This window comes from Puma concolor, chromosome B3 (assembly GCF_028749965.1).
Source record: "Puma concolor isolate L17-30 chromosome B3, mPumCon1.1.hap2, whole genome shotgun sequence".
Lineage (NCBI taxonomy): Eukaryota > Metazoa > Chordata > Mammalia > Carnivora > Felidae > Puma > Puma concolor.
In genome coordinates this window covers 79731114-79749120 of record NC_141672.1, presented here as the reverse complement: position 1 = coordinate 79749120, position 18007 = coordinate 79731114, and the positions used below count along the sequence as shown (strand labels likewise).

The 18007-nt window shown below is 44.6% G+C and overlaps 1 protein-coding gene across 1 annotated transcript in view; it reads left to right on the top strand.

The window, feature by feature from the left end:
• RYR3 (ryanodine receptor 3) overlaps positions 1-18007 on the top strand; it is a 530733-nt gene that overhangs the window by 465718 nt on the left and 47008 nt on the right. Inside the window, 7 exon segments of the mRNA XM_086710284.1 lie at positions 3171-3258; positions 3367-3459; positions 10429-10599; positions 11578-11637; positions 13165-13296; positions 14290-14402; positions 17197-17293. Coding sequence (XP_086566410.1) covers positions 3171-3258; positions 3367-3459; positions 10429-10599; positions 11578-11637; positions 13165-13296; positions 14290-14402; positions 17197-17293 — 754 coding nt within the window.

Here is an 18007-nt window from a genome sequence, read left to right as displayed (position 1 = left end):
TTCTTCCTGGTCACATTAAACCTTTCTACTTCCTTCGGCCCAGTCATGGCCATGTTTCAAGTTTCTTTGCCATTTGGAACACTGTTCTGAACAGAAGCTTCTGTTTATTAATCTTCAGTCCAAAGCTGATGCAGAATAAGCAAGAACTCCGGGTATAGTGTGGTCGGAGCTGGGCAAAATAGCTGGGTATCTCCTTGTGCAGGACATATGTCAGCACAGGTTAAACAGATCTCTCCACCAGAGTCAATGGCTTCTCAGCCTCCTTTCTGGCAATCAGGAACACTCGGAACACAAAAAAATGAGCACCTTTAAACAGTGCAGCTTGGGGTGAAAAACCATCTCTCAGACTACAGAAGGGAATCTGAGTAAATGCTGTGCGGTGACTGCCTTGGGCTGTGTCCTCTGCAGGAGGCTTAGGAATAAGGTTGAGATGAGCCCTCAGCTCTAACTCCGACAACCTGACCATGGACATAGGAGCATGGCTTTACTTTCTTTGAAAGCTTGATAACTGGCTTTACTTTCTTCGAAAACCTGATAACTTGTCAGTTTGAAAGTGAAAATCTCACTCTCTTTACTCTTGAAGTCATCCAAGATTTTATTCTGTTCTTCTTGTTTTCTGTTAACATGCTCAGTAATTTCATCCATTGGGGTTGCTTCAGCTGTCACCCCCATCGCCTCTAAAACCAATCTTTCTCCCCACCTACATCCTAGAATGTTCCACCTGCCTTTTGGCAGCACACAGTGCAGATGATTTATAAAAAAAAAAAAAAAAAAAAAAAAAAGACCTATATATCAGTTCGGTACTTCCAAAAGGACAGGTGTCTGGATATTGAGAGAGATCTGGATACTGGGAGCAGGCAGGAGATGAGCCCGGTTGGCTCATCTGGGGGCAGAAAGGAGAAGGGCAAATAGGAGGAGTGAGGTCAGGATCTTCTATGCACCTGCCAATACCATTTTCATCTGATTTGAGAGAGGTAGAGAGTTCGTGTGCCTGGGGAAACATGTAATGAGGTATTCTTCATTCACACCTAGCACTCTAAACCTGAAAGAAGGACCTCGCTAGAAATAAAGAGTGAAGATTTGCCTCCTAGAAGAAGAAGGGTATTGAAAACAAAATTCATTCACTTGAAACTGCATTCCTATATGAAGGCAAAGGGATCAGAATCCTTTTCTGCCTCCTGTGAGGGAATATTGACCTCACCTGTTTGCAGAGCCCCTGCTGCCCATACACCCTTTGGCTGTCCTTTTCCTCGGCAGGATGGTATGTGACCCCTCACCTCTTCCCACTCAGGGCATAGTGCACACTTACAAAGCTCATTTCAAGCTAAACACTGAGGAATGAATGGCTGGCAGTTGTGACCAAAGTTGATGTTTGATCCAGAAAAAGCACTCCTGAAAAATCATATGAATGAAATCAGAAAGCATTACCAATCTCAAGCCTCAAGTTTGGATTGCATTTGGCTACTAATAATGGATACCTGATTACAGTGGCTTAGAGAAATGAGAAGTTAAATCTCTACACATAAAAGAAATCTAAAGGTTTCCAGGGCCAGTATGATTGCTCCTCATTAGAGAGCCTAACTCCTCTGTCTTTCCATCCTTAACATTGGCTTCCATCTTTGAAGTTACTTTATGATGCACTGTGCCAATTAGAGTTCAAGCCATCATATTTTCATTCCAGACAGGAAGCATGAAAGCAACAGGGGAAAGGCACAGGCATCCTCAGCTATCTGAGGCATTTTTAGAGAGCTTTTCCAGAAGGTCCATCCAGCAGTTTCCACTTCCATGTCTTTGATCAGAACTTAGTTACATAGTAGCTATCCCTCAAGGGAGGCTGGGTAATGTGGTCTTCAGCAGGGCACAATGCCACCCTGAATAAAATGGGCTTTTGCTCCTAAGAAGAGGAGGATGAGTATTGGGTAGGCAACCTATAATGTCTGCCATGTACGGGAAAGACAAGTGAAGTAGAACCCAAGAAAGATGAGACAAGAATGTCTATGAGGCTGAAACTCAGCCTCAGCAGTAAGGAATTGAGAGAGGGGTCCAAAGACAGTCTTGGCCTCATGAATCTTCACCTTTCTTCTTTATCCTGTTGCTCTCCATGAATGGGCAGAAGGTGTAGGCTGCCCACGGCAATTCAGAGCGATGTCCCAAGGCTTAGGGAACTGGCTTTTGATAGCTGTTACTCTGCATGCACTAATAAGGGACATTGGATTTTTCAGAGCATTCATGAGAACCAGTTTTCTTTAACCTAAGAAAGATGGTAGACAATTTAACTTGTACTGTGTTACTCTGCACCGATATTTGAAAACGGCACTATCTAGCCCTTTCAAAATATAATTAAACTCAAATATGTAAGATACTTAGGGATACACCAACTTGTAAGAAGTGACTGAATTCTTCTGCAATGTTGCCTTCTTGCCACCACTGTGAAATTCTTAACCTGGGCTGGTTTATAATTAAAAAAGAAAAAGAAAAAAATGAAATGACTATATATAAATTTCATATATATAAATATATATATTACATATTACAAATTTTATATTACATATTATATAAATAGGGAATTTCTAAACCATTTCAGAGGACATAGGAAATGTTTGGTTTCTGCCTATATACTTAAAATAGCAGTGGAAAATCTATTGCCTTACAAATTTCATTCATAAAATTGGCTTTGAGAAGAAAGGGTGTGAGGCCTTAACTGGTTTTAGAGTGCTCCATATTTCAGAGGCTTGACAATGTCAAGTGTCAATGACAAGATTAGGTGTTATAGTGACCAAGTCTAGTCTTGCTAGCCTTAGGGATTAAAGGAGGCCTGTCCCAAAACAGAGTGTAACCTTAATCATCTCATCTGTTTAAGAAAAGAAAAAAAAAAAACTACCCTTGACAAAATTGAAATGTTGTTCTCTGACATCTGTTTGCTAAGATAATCCTTGACTCCTTTGGTAAGATGGAAATGATTATTGTAGGTCCTTCAGCAGTATCTACAATTACCTGCCTACAAGCATGTAAGGAGTGTACTGATATTTAGTCTCTCTGAAGATTGCCTCTGGGTGGGAATGTAGTTTTATCTGGATAAGTGTACACACCCAAAGTTGATAGAATTTTTAGTGTGACTCTTTTAATCATTACTGAATTTCATATGCATATCAATTTACTTTTTACTTCAGATCGAACTGGCTCAAAAGTCCCGATGCTGATTCTGACCAGCTCTTCCGCATGGTGGCAGAGGTCTTCATCCTGTGGTGCAAATCTCACGTAAGGAACATGTGGGCCCTGGATTTAGAGATGGCTGTGAAAGGTACAGACCTCAGAAAACATTCTTGTAATGTTGGCTTTTTTATTTCTCCCCCGCCCCCCACTTAGAACTTCAAGAGGGAAGAGCAAAATTTTGTGATTCAGAATGAAATTAATAATTTGGCATTTTTAACTGGAGACAGCAAAAGCAAGATGTCGAAAGTAAGTCCATAGAAATCAATTCCAAAGACTCTTCAATCTTGACCTAAGCTATGTATCTTGGGTGTATGAAGCGATTAGTTCCGTACTGCATTTAGGTCAAACCACAAAAACCAACAGTCTCTACTGTTGTTTCTTTGAGAATGAGCCAGAAGGAACTGCTCCCAAATAAGCATGGTCATCACATTTTATGAATAAATAGCTGCTTGTGTGTCAAAAAGTTTAAGTTTCAAGACTTGCCTAAGGCATTCGAGAGGTCTCCAAAACCAAAGCTGCTGTTAGTTGTTTGAAAATAGAACTACTTCTTGTGTGGTGAAGCTGCCAAACTGCACATGCCTAGAGCCACCTTTTGATTAGCTACGAGGAAATTACCTTGCTTTGAAGATTTCCTTAGCACTTGTTCTCCCAGTAAGCTTGTTTTCCTCCTCTCTGGAACGTCCAGCGGCTGTTTGATTTCAGTTGTGCTGACCTCTTAATGCCTTCTGTTTATTTTCCATGTGGGTTGCATTCAGAAACCCAAACATTTGTCCATTCCCCGCAGGAAATGTTTAAAAGAGGGCATACCAGATATTTGAGAAAAAGTCACTTCTAGGGAGGTGTGTAGCAGGAATACAGGATGGGGACCTGCACTCCCAGTTCCTCTTGAGTCAGCTCTGCAAAGGGAGGCTTTGCTGTTGTGTTTGTAAAGAATTCTCAGACAGACTCCTTCAGGTGTAAATACATACATGCAATGTGATGTTTTGTTACCAGCTGTTATGGCTTACTCTTGACTCTGTTCCCTAGAGAAGTGTGCCTCAATGAGGGCTGATTGTATATGTCAAGTATGAGTGACATACCTGAGATTACGTCTCTCTCATTGCTGGTACAGTACTGCCTTTGAGGAACATGAAGGTGGAGTGTGCATGGGGACCCTCAGAAGTGAAAATCAGTTCTGGAAAGATGACAGTCTTGGGTTTGTAGCAAAGGCTTTGGAGCATCTTTCCAAATAACCATTTGGGATGAAGACCTGTGTATGTGAAACTGCAGACAAGGGGCCGGTATAACAACGAAAAATGACAACCTCACCCAAAACTTCACCATGTTTGCCTAGCTCTGGTTAGCTGAAGTCTCTCTGAACTTTCCAAACCTTCTATCTTTCAGCTACGCTGACACTCACACTTCTTCCAGCATCCAAAAATTGACCCTTAGAGTTTAGAATCTGGTATACACTGCTTAATAAAGTTTGACAAATAAAATTGTGCATATACAAAGTAGAGAGATCAGAAGTATATGTTCATATTCAAGAGGAATCTTTGCTGCGCAGGAACTTTATATAAGGTGGATCCTTTTGTGCTTTAGATGATTTTTATTTGATTTTCCAAAATTTATTTTGTATTCAACTTCTGACAAATGTATCTGCTGCTCATGTGAGATACACAAAGATAAGATTGTTCAGACTCCTGATCCTTGGACATTTATGTTAAATTCCCTCTGAAGAGCCTTCTTACAGCCATCACTGGCTCTCCTTTGGTTCCACCCACCTACAGAAAGTCAATAAACCCCAGATAGATTTTATGGTACCTTCACCCTGGGTTAGATCCACGGGCTCAGCACTGAACCAGCTAGCACCCATTGTTATTGTCAGCGGATGGCAGCAAAGCAATGGAAATGACTCTGGTATAAGGATTTGGATCCCAGATGAGCAGAAATGGCAAAGACATCTCAATGCTCCGGTGTTGAGTGGTTACTTAGAGTCCTTAGGTTTACACTTGGAAAGAGATGAGGTGACAGAGGATGACATTTCAAAACTAACCTACTAACAAACTAACTGGAAATTCTGTTCATTCATATTGCTGAATAAGGAAAAGGGCATGTTTGTCTTAACAGAGGATGGTCATATTCAGAATCTGTGCATCTTTGATAAGGTTCGTTTGTAGGAGCAAACACTTTCATTTAATTCCCCTTGACCTTGGATGCCAGTTTTTCCTGAGCTACGTGGAAAAGGGTCAACGTTACAGTGTGATGAATGTGAGGACAGGCCACAGGTGTTAAATAACATTTACCATGCTCCTTAGGGTGACAAATGTGCCTGTTGATCTTGTTGCCTCAGTTGAGACACAAAGTATAGTAGTAAGTAGGACTAGAGACTGAAAGGAAGCTAAGTCCTACCCTTGGCCCAGCTGTTGACTAAAGGTATTGGCCTTGCATCGTCCACGTAACTCTTCTGGACCCCGGTTTACCAATCTATAGAACGGGCTTGAGCTTACTATCTGCCTCCTCCAAGCTCTACCAGGATGCTATGTTTACAAGTCAGCTTTAAACTGCATCTCTAGGATAGAGATAAATGCAGCACGTTCATTCAGATGGAGAGATACCATGCCTCCAATAAATAGCAACTCATAGGCATTTCTGGTATTCTTTGGACATAGAACTACATATTGAGAGAATGAGGAGGAGGTATTCTTACTGTGAGTTCAATCTCCATTGCCTTTTCCTCCCTGAAATTAGATGTTCTCTCTGCTACCTAATCTGAATAGTCACCTGTGCTTGCTTTTATCTCCACTCTTAACTGAAATCTGGTGTTGTATAAATGAACTTGGCCTCGGTGCATATGGCGGTTGTTGGCAGAGATCTGTGTATTCGAATGCTGCATGCCTACACACACTGCACATGCCATTGCAAATGGAAAGGAGGCAGAAACAAAATATACGGTGGGCCACACTATTTATACTTGATTCATTGAAGATTGGTTCAAAGATGTGTTCCTTTTCTGGCAGCGAAAGCAGGTTGTTTTGGAGAGCTCATTGTATATTTTCTTTATATAACACCAGTTTGCAAATATGTGTTAAGCTAAATGTAACTAAGCTGAGCAAGTGTTTTTTGTTTTGTTTTGTTTTGTTTTGTTTTTAAACTTGTTTTGTTTTCTGTAAAAATGGCAGCAGCTTCCTTGGAGGGGAATGGTAAGTTAGAACATGTTTAGCCCAAGAAATGTGGGTCTCTTGCCCAAGATTATGAGTAAAAAAGGGTTGGAAGGCAGGAAATATTAGAGTGCCTCATTGTTTAAAGCCTCTCCACCCATGAGTGTGATTTTGGTGTGTTGAAAAAGGACAGAGAAGAGTTGTGAGCTCGTCTTTGAGGTTTTCAAGGGTATTCAGACTTCTCTTACTCCAGTCTCTCCTCCTTCCCTCCAGTGCCCACCTTTCTCACTTAGTCTCTGTTCCCCTTGCTCTTGTGCAGCTCCGTTTTCTCCCCTTCTCCCTACCTGTCCCCCTTTCTATCTCTCTCCAGCTCTCTGTCTCCCCCTGGGGGTGGGGGAGGGCTTCCCCTCCCTCTCTCACTCTTTTCTACCCTCCCCACCTCCCCCCTCCTCCATCCTCCTCCCTCCTCTCATTGCCTTCCCTCCTTCGCTTTCTCTCTCTTGATTTCTCATTCTCAGACTGGCTTGCAGAAATTCACCTTTCCCCCTAATACCTAATGTTGGGTTGACTTGCCTTCATTTAACCTTTTAGTGGGGATAAGAACTTCACATGGTGAAACGTTTTCTCTTTTTTTTAATGTTTGCTTCTTTTGAGAGAAAGAGTGCGTGTGTGCAAGCAGGAAAGGGGCAGAGAGCGAGGGGAGAGTGAATCCCAAGCAGGCTCTGACCTGAACTGAAACCAGGAGTCGGATGCTTAAGTAACTGAGCCACCCAGGTGCCCCTAGAGGACTTCTTGTTAGCAAACCTCCTTTTCATGGAAGCACACACATTGCCCCTTAGCCCAGTTCTTCCTTCTCTTTTCCCAACCACAGATCTGCTGAAGGTGATAATGTGGGTGGGTGGAAGGAAGAAAGAAAATGGGGTCTTTGGTTACATGACAGATTATCTACAGCCCACCCAGGTGAAAGGAGGGAGGAGGGGGAGGGGAAAGGCTCTAGATCTAAAAGGTTTGTGTGGGCGGCCAGACCAGAAGCCCAAGTGGGTCTGAGTGGCACATGCTCAGGGAGGTTAATCTTCAAGGTGAACTTGACTCGGGGTGTTTTGCTTGGTTTGGGTGTACGTCCTCTTGACCAAATTAACCTCCATACTAACCTCCCGCTCACTTTTCATGCCATGCTCAGCTGGCTTCCAGAACTGTTGAGTTTCTGTTGTGTTGGCTGACAAATGGGGGCTAAGAAGCTATGACTAACATGTGCTACCTTATGCCTTGGACCCCTGCTTTTTACTGACTGACTCTTCTCCTTGTTTCTTTTCTTTTGTCTTCCCACACAGGCCATGCAAGTAAAGGTACAGGTCAAATGCATGACGTGTCTTTTCTGTCGTAGTATTAGAGGTGCCAGGCTCTGGCCACCCTCTGCACTGTGATCACCATGGGGGTGGTACAGAATGGATCTTCCCACCTGGAGGTCCCCCAGGCCTGCTCCAGGGAAGACACCTGCCCGTCAAAGAGTGAATGTAGGCCTACCCACCCTTGGAATGGGGAAGCCGGGGAAGCCAGCCAAGCCTCACCCTAACCGAGGTCTCCTTGCTATCTCTGCTCCCTTCCCCAGCTGCCCACTCTGCAGCCAGCACACTGACAGAGATAGGGATGCCGACAGGGCGTAGAGCCCAGGAGGCTCACTCCTCTGCTGTGCCATGCAGGGTCAGAGTCCTCTGTGCTGTCAGTGGCCCCAGGTTTTTCACACTGTATACCTCTGCCTCTTATGCAAGGCTCCCTTGACCCAAAGAGTTTTCCAATGACTCACCTTCAAGATTTGAAATCAGATGACCGTGTGTTTTTGCACAAAGTGTGCATATGGTGGAATAAACCCTGGGACAACTTTCCAGCGACCCATACAGATGAGAACCTGGAAATATTTCTCTCTCTTCATTAATGTGTGTCTGCTGCCATTGTCACAAGCTCCCTGCCCTAGGCTGTGTGACAGAGAAAAGGAGACGTGCAAGAACTAGGTCACTAGCTCTTAGTTAGAGAAGGAAAATGGAGCCATGGCCAGGTCGACTTGGGTCTGGATGTTGACTCAGATGCTCACCTGCTATGTGACCTTGGAAAAATCCTTTACCTTCCCTGAGCATCATGTTCTCACTTATATATAACGGACTTGTTTGTGTATCAGTTATTGGGAAGATTAGAAAAGTTTTATTTAAGTAGCAGGCATATTGGAGTCACATCACATATGCAGCATTTATAACAAGAACACCATGAGATTGGCCAAATAAAATAGAGCGAGCAAGAAATTATTTGACTCGGGTATCAAATCCGCCTCGTTACATTTTGCATATTTACTTGATTGCATACTGCATGTTACTATTTACCTTTTACATTTATATGTACAGGGCACCTCGTAGTACAGGACACAAAACCGGGTTCTGTCCTTTATGGATGATGTTCAAGGGTAATGTAGACCGTAAAGGAGTTTTGCCTTAGGCAAGACCTTTAGAATTCTATGCCTGATGGTAGAACATGTGAGGAACCTAGCAAGCACTCAGTAAATGATAGAACTCTTCGTGGTCTTTGCAGGAGCCAGCTTTCACTTTCCACCATGTTCTGGAACACACGAAGCTGCCTTCTGTTAGGCTCCTTTCTTACCCACTGCTCATTATTTCTGACCACCCCCTCCCCCTGCTGTCCCTGGCCTGACCTGCTGTTTTGGAGCACCCAGCACAAGGTGCCCTGCAACCAGCAGAATTGTCTGGTGGTGTTTGGCCGGCCTCAGTTGTGCTGGCCAGGAGCTTCGCTGTGGTTGCTGTCATGTAACCACCTGAAGGTACAGTCACCACAGGCTGGGTGAAGGCCATCGCATCCATTTTCAGAGTGTCCATTAATAATGACGATCCTCTTTCATACTTTAAAGGTAATTTAAAGTAATTGAAGAGATCAGTCCCAAGGCAGTGTTAATTCTCACCCTCCTCTTCTCTCAGAAAACCTGTGCCTCCTAAGATGAATTCTGCTCCAGCTCAGGGTCCCAAGTCTCACACTGCCAGTTCCGGGAGAGGCCCCTGGCCTCCCGCTGCTCCCAGAGCCCCGTGTCTATATGTTGTCATAAACCGCAGTACTGCCCCCTGATTCCTGCAAACATTTCACAGGCACCTCATAAAGCCAAGCTTCACTGGGCTCCATGTGTCGTTGCCTCCACAGCCCTTGCTTCTGGCTCTCCGACATTCCCACACTTCCATTAAGCACCTGCCCAACTGACGCAAAGTCTAGCAAGTGAGGTAGCAGGTGGACAGTGTGCTCCTTCAGAGGCTGACCTCACAAAAATCCAGTCGCTGCAGGGCTTGTGTCCTTGAGTCTACCCATAAGGCCATGTGTCAGGGACACTGAGGGTTCTCAATTGAGAGCCTCCGTGCAGAGCCTTGAACTCTTCTGAAACCTACTACTCCGGTGGGTGGACTTCACTGGGTAGATTCAGTTTAAGCAAAAGAAGGGTGGACTCTCGCAGACTAGGGGAGTTCTATTCAGTGTTTCTCCGAGCTTTCCCCTGCCAGATCCCAAAGCAGCCCTACTTTGGGACTTGTGTTTTCCGGTGAGAATTTGCACTGCTGCGGGGTAGAGGTTGAGCGGGATGCGGTGCTCCAAAACACTGGCTTCAGCCCTGGCAACAGAGCAGTTCAACGTAGAACGTCTTCCGTGTGTTTACTGATGCCCCAGCATCAGGATTCTCAGTTCTTTCCTAGAGTCATCTCATCAGTTATCAAATCATTCTTTTGGAAAGACACCAGTTTATCTGTTCATTTGGGCCCGGAAATGAGTGAGCCAAGACTGCAGGTGTCTGTGGTTTGTGTCCACTTACATGGTTCTGTGAGCATGTGCACAGGGAGAGGGCACGGGACCAGTGCTGGTCCTTTATGGCCACCCGGTTGTGTTTCACACACTCCTCTCACTGTGCTTTGACATGTACTGAGCCCCCCGCACCCGCTGTACTGACAGGGCCACAAGGAGGCAGGCCGCCTCCAAGAGGAGGCCGTTCCTCTCAGAATCACTGAGCCCCTCTGTTTATTTCAACCTCATCTCCTAGTCTGGAGGACAGGACCAGGAACGGAAGAAGACCAAGCGGAGGGGAGACTTGTACTCCATCCAGACCTCTCTCATCGTGGCTGCGCTCAAGAAAATGCTGCCCATTGGTTTGAATATGTGCACGCCAGGCGATCAGGAGCTAATCTCCCTTGCAAAGTCACGATACAGCTATGTAAGTCCCCCGTCTGCTCTGGCTGAGCATGAAATACTGGTGGTGGCAGCTCCTCAGAGCCTGAAGGGCTAGTTCTCCTTCCCAGGGTGACAGATGAACAGAAACAAAGGTGCACACAGGCAATACACTGTCACCTTTACTGGTTTTGGGGGCGCCTGGGGGGCTCAGTGGGTTGCGCATCTGACTCTTGATTCCAGCTCTTGTCATGATCCCAGGGTTCTGGGATTGAGCCCCACCTCAGGCTCTGTGCTGAGCATGGAGCCTGTTTAAGATTCTTGTGCTCCCTCTCTCCCTCCCCTCCACTTGCTCTCTCTCTGTCCCTAAAAATGAAAACAAAATAAAATAATAAATTAAAAAAAAAAAAACTGGTTTAGGGCGCCTGGGTGGCTCAGTTGGTTAAGCGTCCGACTTCTGCTCAGGTCATGATCTTACAGTCCGTGAGTTCGAGCCCCGCATCGGGCTCTGTGCTGACAGCTCAGAGCCTGGAGCCTGCTTCAGATTCTGTGTCTCCCTCTCTCTCTGACCCTCCCCCATTCATGCTCTCTCTCTGTCTCAAAAATAAACATACATTAAAAAAAAAATTAAAAAAAAAAACTGGTTTGAGAGCACATGCCCTTAGGACAAGTCTATAATTTTTCTTCTTTTGTTCTTATAATAAACATTGCAGCTGGGCGCCTGGGTGGCTCAGTCAGTTAAGCATCCGACTGTTGGCTTCCGCTTGGGTTGTGATCACATAGTTCATGAATTTGAGTCCCTTGTCGGGCTCCAAGCTGACAGTGCAGAGCCTGCTTGGGATTCTCTCTCCCTCTCTCTCTGCTGCTTCCCCTGCTCACTCTTGTCTCTCTCTCAAAATAAATAAACTTAAAAAAAAAAAAAGATCACAGCAAAACTGCCCATATGCCACCCATACATCCCTGCACCTTACTTTACATTTCCATAGTGACCTCTAGGAATAAAGCTGAACGTCTCTTTCCACAGAGGGACACCGATGAAGAGGTGAAAGAACATGTGCGGAATAACTTGCATCTGCAGGAAAAGGTGATGTGGCAGGAAGACGGAACTCATGCAGGCTTCCCTCTGGCTGTAGGGGGCCCTCCTCCCATTTAGTTTACTCCTGTTCTCTCTAACGTGTTCTAAAAAAAAAGTCTCCCAGTACTGATGTTTAAGTGGTAGGACTAGCTCTCTGCCTTTAGTTTTTGTCGTTGTTGGGGGGAGGGGCGGGGGGGGTGTAGGGTTCGCCCTTCATTTTTGTTCTTTCCTTTGCTATTACAAAGAGGATGCAAAGAGGCATTTAATGAAGCATGCCTTCCCACCTGCCATGTATACACATCCAGCCATAGCAGGGGGATTAGATCAGGTCTCAAAATTGACTGACTGTGAGGCTTCTTCAACAGTGAAATGGACATTGGGGAGGTGGGAGGTGGGGGAGTTTTAGCACAGCCTGATCTAGAGATTTGGAGTTGGTACAAACCGGGGGAAACCATTTGGATTTTAAAGGCTGTCTGAGATTTTTTTTTTTTCCAGGCCTGTGAATCTGAACAACTCTTTCCTCAGGTAGAATACGCCCTAAGATGCGGGATTAGGCTGACACAAAGAGCCACTTCTTTCTACCCCAAACATATGGGTATAGTGGGGAAAATACAGTACACAAGAAGGCAGTAAAAAGATATCCCAAGTGTCAGGATAAACGAGACACTGTAAATCACAGGAATGAGGAGAGGTTGATGCAGCTGGGAAAATTAATAGAACTTTCTGAACCATATATGTATCTTAGACGCTGGGGTTGTTAATAACCTTCAACGAAGAAGAGTGTGGGACCTAATTACCCATGCTGTGCACAAATGCAGAGCAAGAAACTTACATAAAATTAGCCTTAAACCTTACCTATAAATCTCCTATAGAGACAACCCTAAAACCACTTGGAGACTCTCCACCTCTTAGAATACAGGCTAACATGCCAATAAATAAAACTCCACCTGAAGACAAGGTCATGTTTAAACAACAACAAAAAAAACATGAAAGAAAATCCACCATCATTAGAGAATCAGAAGATGTAACCAAGAGAAGAATTCAAGCTTAAGGAACTGTAGAAAGAAATTTAAAGATTAGTGTAGTTGATAAATATTTAAAGAGCTAAAGATAGCTATGGTAGCCATAAAGCAACACTTGCTCTTTCGTTTTTTTTTTAAGGAGAGTGGATATGGGATTGACAAAAGCCACATAGTGATTACAAAAGTTAAAAGCATTCATTGCAATTAAAAATCCAATTTATAGGTCAAAAAACAGGCTAGGCACAGCTGAAAAGAAAATTTATGAATTGGAAGGTTGATTTCAGGAAATTAGAATGCAGTACAGATAGAAAGGGATGGAAATAGGACGAGTTAAGAGATACAGGCTAGAATACGAAGTTTCTAAATAGCATCTACAATGTTCCAGTGAAGATGATAGAGAAAATGAGAAAGAAGCGATAACAGAAGAGTCTCAGGTGCTCTGAAACCATGTGAGGAGTCAAGACTATTTCAGTGCAAGAGGTGCTGCTCACCTCCTGTGTGCTTTAATTTGCAGTCAGATGACCCAGCAGTAAAGTGGCAGCTGAACCTCTACAAAGATGTTTTGAAGAGTGAAGAACCTTCCAATCCAGAAAAGACCGTAGAGCGCGTACAGAGAATTTCCGCAGCTGTCTTCCATCTGGAGCAGGTAAGGCACATCTGCCCTGAGGACTGAGGAAGCGAGACTGCCCTGGAGACTAGAAAGCTGTCCTCTACACTCAGCTGTTAGTTAAGGTTCTCGGGGCACCTGGATGGCTCAGTCTAAGGGTAAGCATCCGACTTCAGGCCAGGTCATGATCCCACGCTTCATGGGTTCGAGCCCCGTGTTGGGCTCTGTGCTGACAGCTCGGAGCCTGGAGCCTGCTTCAGATTCTGTATCTTTTCTTCTCTCTCCCTGCCCCTCTCCTGCTTGCACTCTGTCTCTCTGTCTCCCAAAAATAAGTAAATAGTAAAAAAAAAAAAAAAATTTTTTTTAATGTTCTCATAAGACCCAAAACCAGGAACAAGTATCATCCCAGCTCACCTCCAGATGTCATCTTGGTGCCTGGTGGTAGCAGATTCCTCAATGCTTTTCCCTCAGAGGTTTTCTTTCTTTATTTTCTTTCTTTCTTTCTTTCTTTCTTTTTTTTTTTTTTTTTACAAATTTTTGCCTTTAGATCAATGACCCCTTCAAATCCCCCTACCCATTTGTAAACCTTCTATTAGGCAATAAATATACAAAAACAGGTAGGAGAAGGCAGAAAACCTAAGACCTCCACAAACTGAATCATTTGCTCCTGAGGGGCGCCTGGGTGGCTCTGTTGGGTAAGCGTCCGACTTCAGCTCAGGTCTTGATCTCACGGTCCGTGAGTTCAAGCCCCATGTCAGGCTGTATGCTGACAGCTCAGAGCCTGGAGCCTACTTTGGGTTCTGTGTCTCCCTCTCTCTCTGCCCCTCCCTCACTCGCATTCTGTCTCTCTCTCTCTCTCTCTCTCTCAAAAATAAACAATAAAAAAATTGAATAATTTGCTGCTGGGTACCTTTGGCTGGCTGTGGTTGAGAAATCAGAACTCTTGCAGGGTTGCGAAGTCTTAGCTGCAGGTGACTCCCTCCTGCCACCCAGTTAGCCTGGTGTGCACCTACCCTTGTGATGTCTTCTCAGGTCGAACAGCCTTTGAGGTCCAAGAAGGCAGTCTGGCACAAACTGTTATCAAAGCAGCGGAAACGGGCAGTGGTGGCCTGTTTCAGGATGGCCCCTCTGTACAACTTGCCCAGGTAAGTATTCTGTCATTTTCTTCTGGCATGGGAGCCAGTGATGGGAATTAAGGTTTCCTCCCTCAGCTGTGCTCCCTTGTGGCACGAACACCCATGATCCAAGTTTTCCAATGGAGTTTTCCATAAATGGCGCCCTTACAGTCTGCATGTAGTATCATGGGCTATTGCAGTCAAGGTAAGCAGAAAAACTGAAAACACAGGTGATTCCCTAGTGCCCCATGCCTGCCTTAACTCCCCATTTTACACCTTAAAGTCAGCCCAGTTAGCATATGGAAGCTCTTAGTTTTACTGAGGTGGGATTCTTTGTGAGGATGTAAAGGAACCCTGGAAAAAGGAGGGTCTCTAAAATGCTTTACTCAGAATCCATCAACAGATCAAACACTGTATCTATACTGAGGTACTTGGATGGCCCCAAAATTACTTTGTTTCCTCATCAGCTACAGAAATGTAACTTGAGAATCCATGCGCACAGTGTCATCACCCTCAAGATGAAGAAAGGGCACTGGCTAAAGATGTCGTAAGAGGCCAGTTAGGGGCATATTGCCTTATCTGTGTGGTCAGTCTATACTCTGCAGTCAAAAATATGTGAAGGCTTTTCTGAAATGTACTCCATCAACACAGGGCAGAGTATCAGTACAGATTGGATAAACGTTGGCCACTAACACTTGACTCGGTGTCATTGGCGATGTGGCGGTTCTCCCATCCTCAGACTGATTGCAGAGTCAACAAGGTCAGGCCTGTGACCAGTAAACAAAGCTGGTGATAGAATATCAGCCTCTGCTTCATCAGCTTGCAAATCAGTATGAACCATCCTCACCTGGTCAGGAAAAATAAACTGACTTGGAAAGGCATTTTCTGAATGTAAATAAATGTTCCCTTGGACTATGAGCTAACAGACGATTCCTAGGCTTGACACTTGCTTTCAGCAGACTGTGTTTCTTGGCCATCATTCATTCTGTGACCCTGTGTTGAGCCAATTGGCCTCCTGAGCTTTCCCATTGGGGTCTTTGAAGATAGTGAAGAATGATGACCTCTGAGGCACACACCTGGTCCTCCAGGACTCTTGAGAAAACAGACTAGTGTCTTTGGAAGTAGAATTCATCAATGAGAAGCCAAAATTTTAAGTCAAATAGTCGTGGGTATGAAGGCCACTAAAGTCCTGGCAGAAAAGTGAAATTCATAGCCCAGTAGAGAAAGCAAAAATGCACAGGATTTTTGTCTGTTTCCTAGAAGTGGTGAAGTATCCAAAGGCATCGGCTTTCCTCTGTGGTAGAGGCCCATGCCTCATGTGCTAACAGGGTCTCCGGGAGGACTCTGTTCTCAGCACACGTCTCCAGGGCCAGCCAGGCAGAAATTAAATCTCACAAAACAAGCATTTTTTTTCCTAAATCCTTTGAAAATGTTAGTAGTGTCCCCTTATGTTTTGATTGCTCCTTCAGCAACCCTCTCTGCCCCTGTACATGGAACAGTTAAGTCCAGGAATTCACTGTGTCTTTGATGAAATGTGGCCAGGCCCGCCTGTAACCCAGCTTTTTAGAGAGTTTGCCTTGGATTTCTCCCCAGCATGGAGGATTGTAGGTATATTTTATAACAACAATAATAAAAACGGAGAAGCTGGTGGTGGAGACCACTTCTTTCTCCACCTTGTCATGATCTGAACTGCATGGAGTCTTCCAGATGGAAGGGCTAAAGGGATTTATTTTATTATGTGAAAACTGTTTCTCTGATGTTAGTTTTTAAAAGACAACCTGTGTGCTTTTCTCCAGACACAAAATTAACAATTTCTTCCTGAGCACCTTTCAACGGGTTTGGCTGGAAAAGGTTAATGAAAAAACTCAGTATGACAGGCTTATACCCATTTTAATGGTAATGTAACCTGTGGAGAGACCCACTCACTTTCTGCACACTCCTCCTTTCTTGATTCATGATTTAACATTACCATAAAAACACAAATTTGTACAATTTTTAAGAAGACCTCTGATTGGTCAGAATTCGAAGAAAGACGGCAAGGGTTGTGTTCTTCCAGAAACCAAGGTCAGGTCTTAGATGACTCTGATGTTGACCTGCATCTTACTTTTTTACTCCTTCCCTCTCACCACTATCCTCACCTCTGGGAATCCGTTAACCACGATTCAGTGCCATATTGCCAGGAGTCAGTCCTGGCTTTTAGAGAGTAGGTGGCTCTTGACAGTTTCTCAGTGTTCCAGGGCCACCACTGGAGTCCATGCGGCATACAGAAGTGGTACTCGAAGCATAGCACACCCAAGTCTTGCCTTCCTAATAAAAGCCGGAGCACCTTGGAGGTGTCGTTCCTTGGAGATACTGCAAAGGACCCACGCTTTGCTGCTTTCGATATATCTGCGGCTACACCACTCGCCGTCGGCATTACTTAAATGGGATTACCTGGACAGGTTATTGGCCAAAAGGGATAACCACATTGCCATAGTAAGCAGATACTTCAGGATTGTGTCTTGGCCCAATGAATCATTTCTCATTAGAGGAGAAATGTGATAAAGACCCCTCGGGACCAGAGTAGGAATTCAGTTACCACCAGCTCCCCCCACTAACCATGATTAGTTCATTCAGAAGGTGTTCCAGACATTCGGGAACTGGCATGTTAGAGGGTTCTGGTTTCTTTGAAATTAATGCTTCTGGTGTACTTCCGGCTGCCCTGACCAATCAGAAGGCAAGAATTGTACAAAAGTCTGTCCTGCTTACTAACCGTTAACCACCCAAACTAAAACAAGGTGTGCCATGGATCCCTCTTGACCTCACTCTCACCCCTTCCGCTCAGGCACCGCTCCATTAACCTCTTCCTCCATGGCTATCAGAGATTTTGGATAGAAACAGAGGAGTATTCCTTTGAAGAGAAACTAGTACAGGACTTGGCTGTAAGTACTGACTCAGCTGGAAGCAGATACGGGTGTGAATGAATTTGACTTTTGTATTCATGTGTGTGTGTTGTCACAGTTAAACATTCACAAAGAATCGGATGTATCCGTTGGGAAGGAACTAACTGTGTAAATTATCAGAGGAGGCCCTGCTAATGGTCGTAGGAGCCAGAGGATAAATTTCACTTGGAGGTGCTACTACTGTTACCATCCTCATCATCATTATTAACAACTAATATTTCTCGGGATGCACAGCCATGCGATGAAAAGTTCACGCTAAGTGAAGTTTTGAGCACCATTGGTTGCAGGAGGCCACCCCGTCCTAGCCGAGGCTCTGCATTTCTGGCCGGTAGCTCTGCTTTAGGGAAGGCACATCCAAATCCCCTTCCTGCATTTCACATTCCTGTATCTGGCCCTTCAGAAAACGTGTCATGCCCCGTCTCTAACAGACTTCATGCTCTAAAACTACTTAAAACGACATGCAAGGGGAAAAAAGCTGACTGCAGAAGCACCACAGAGCCTCGTCCTGGTTCAAACAAAAAATAAACCCTCCGTTCCATTGGCCAACCCATGGTTCTTTTTTTCTCTTTCCCCTTACTTCCCCCGTCTATTTTTTCTCTCATCCCTTAGTCTCTCTGTTAATCTTGTTCTGTTCTGTGTTTCTCATATCCAGTCTTTTGTTTCTCTTTCCCTGTCTCCCTTTGTTTCTTTTCC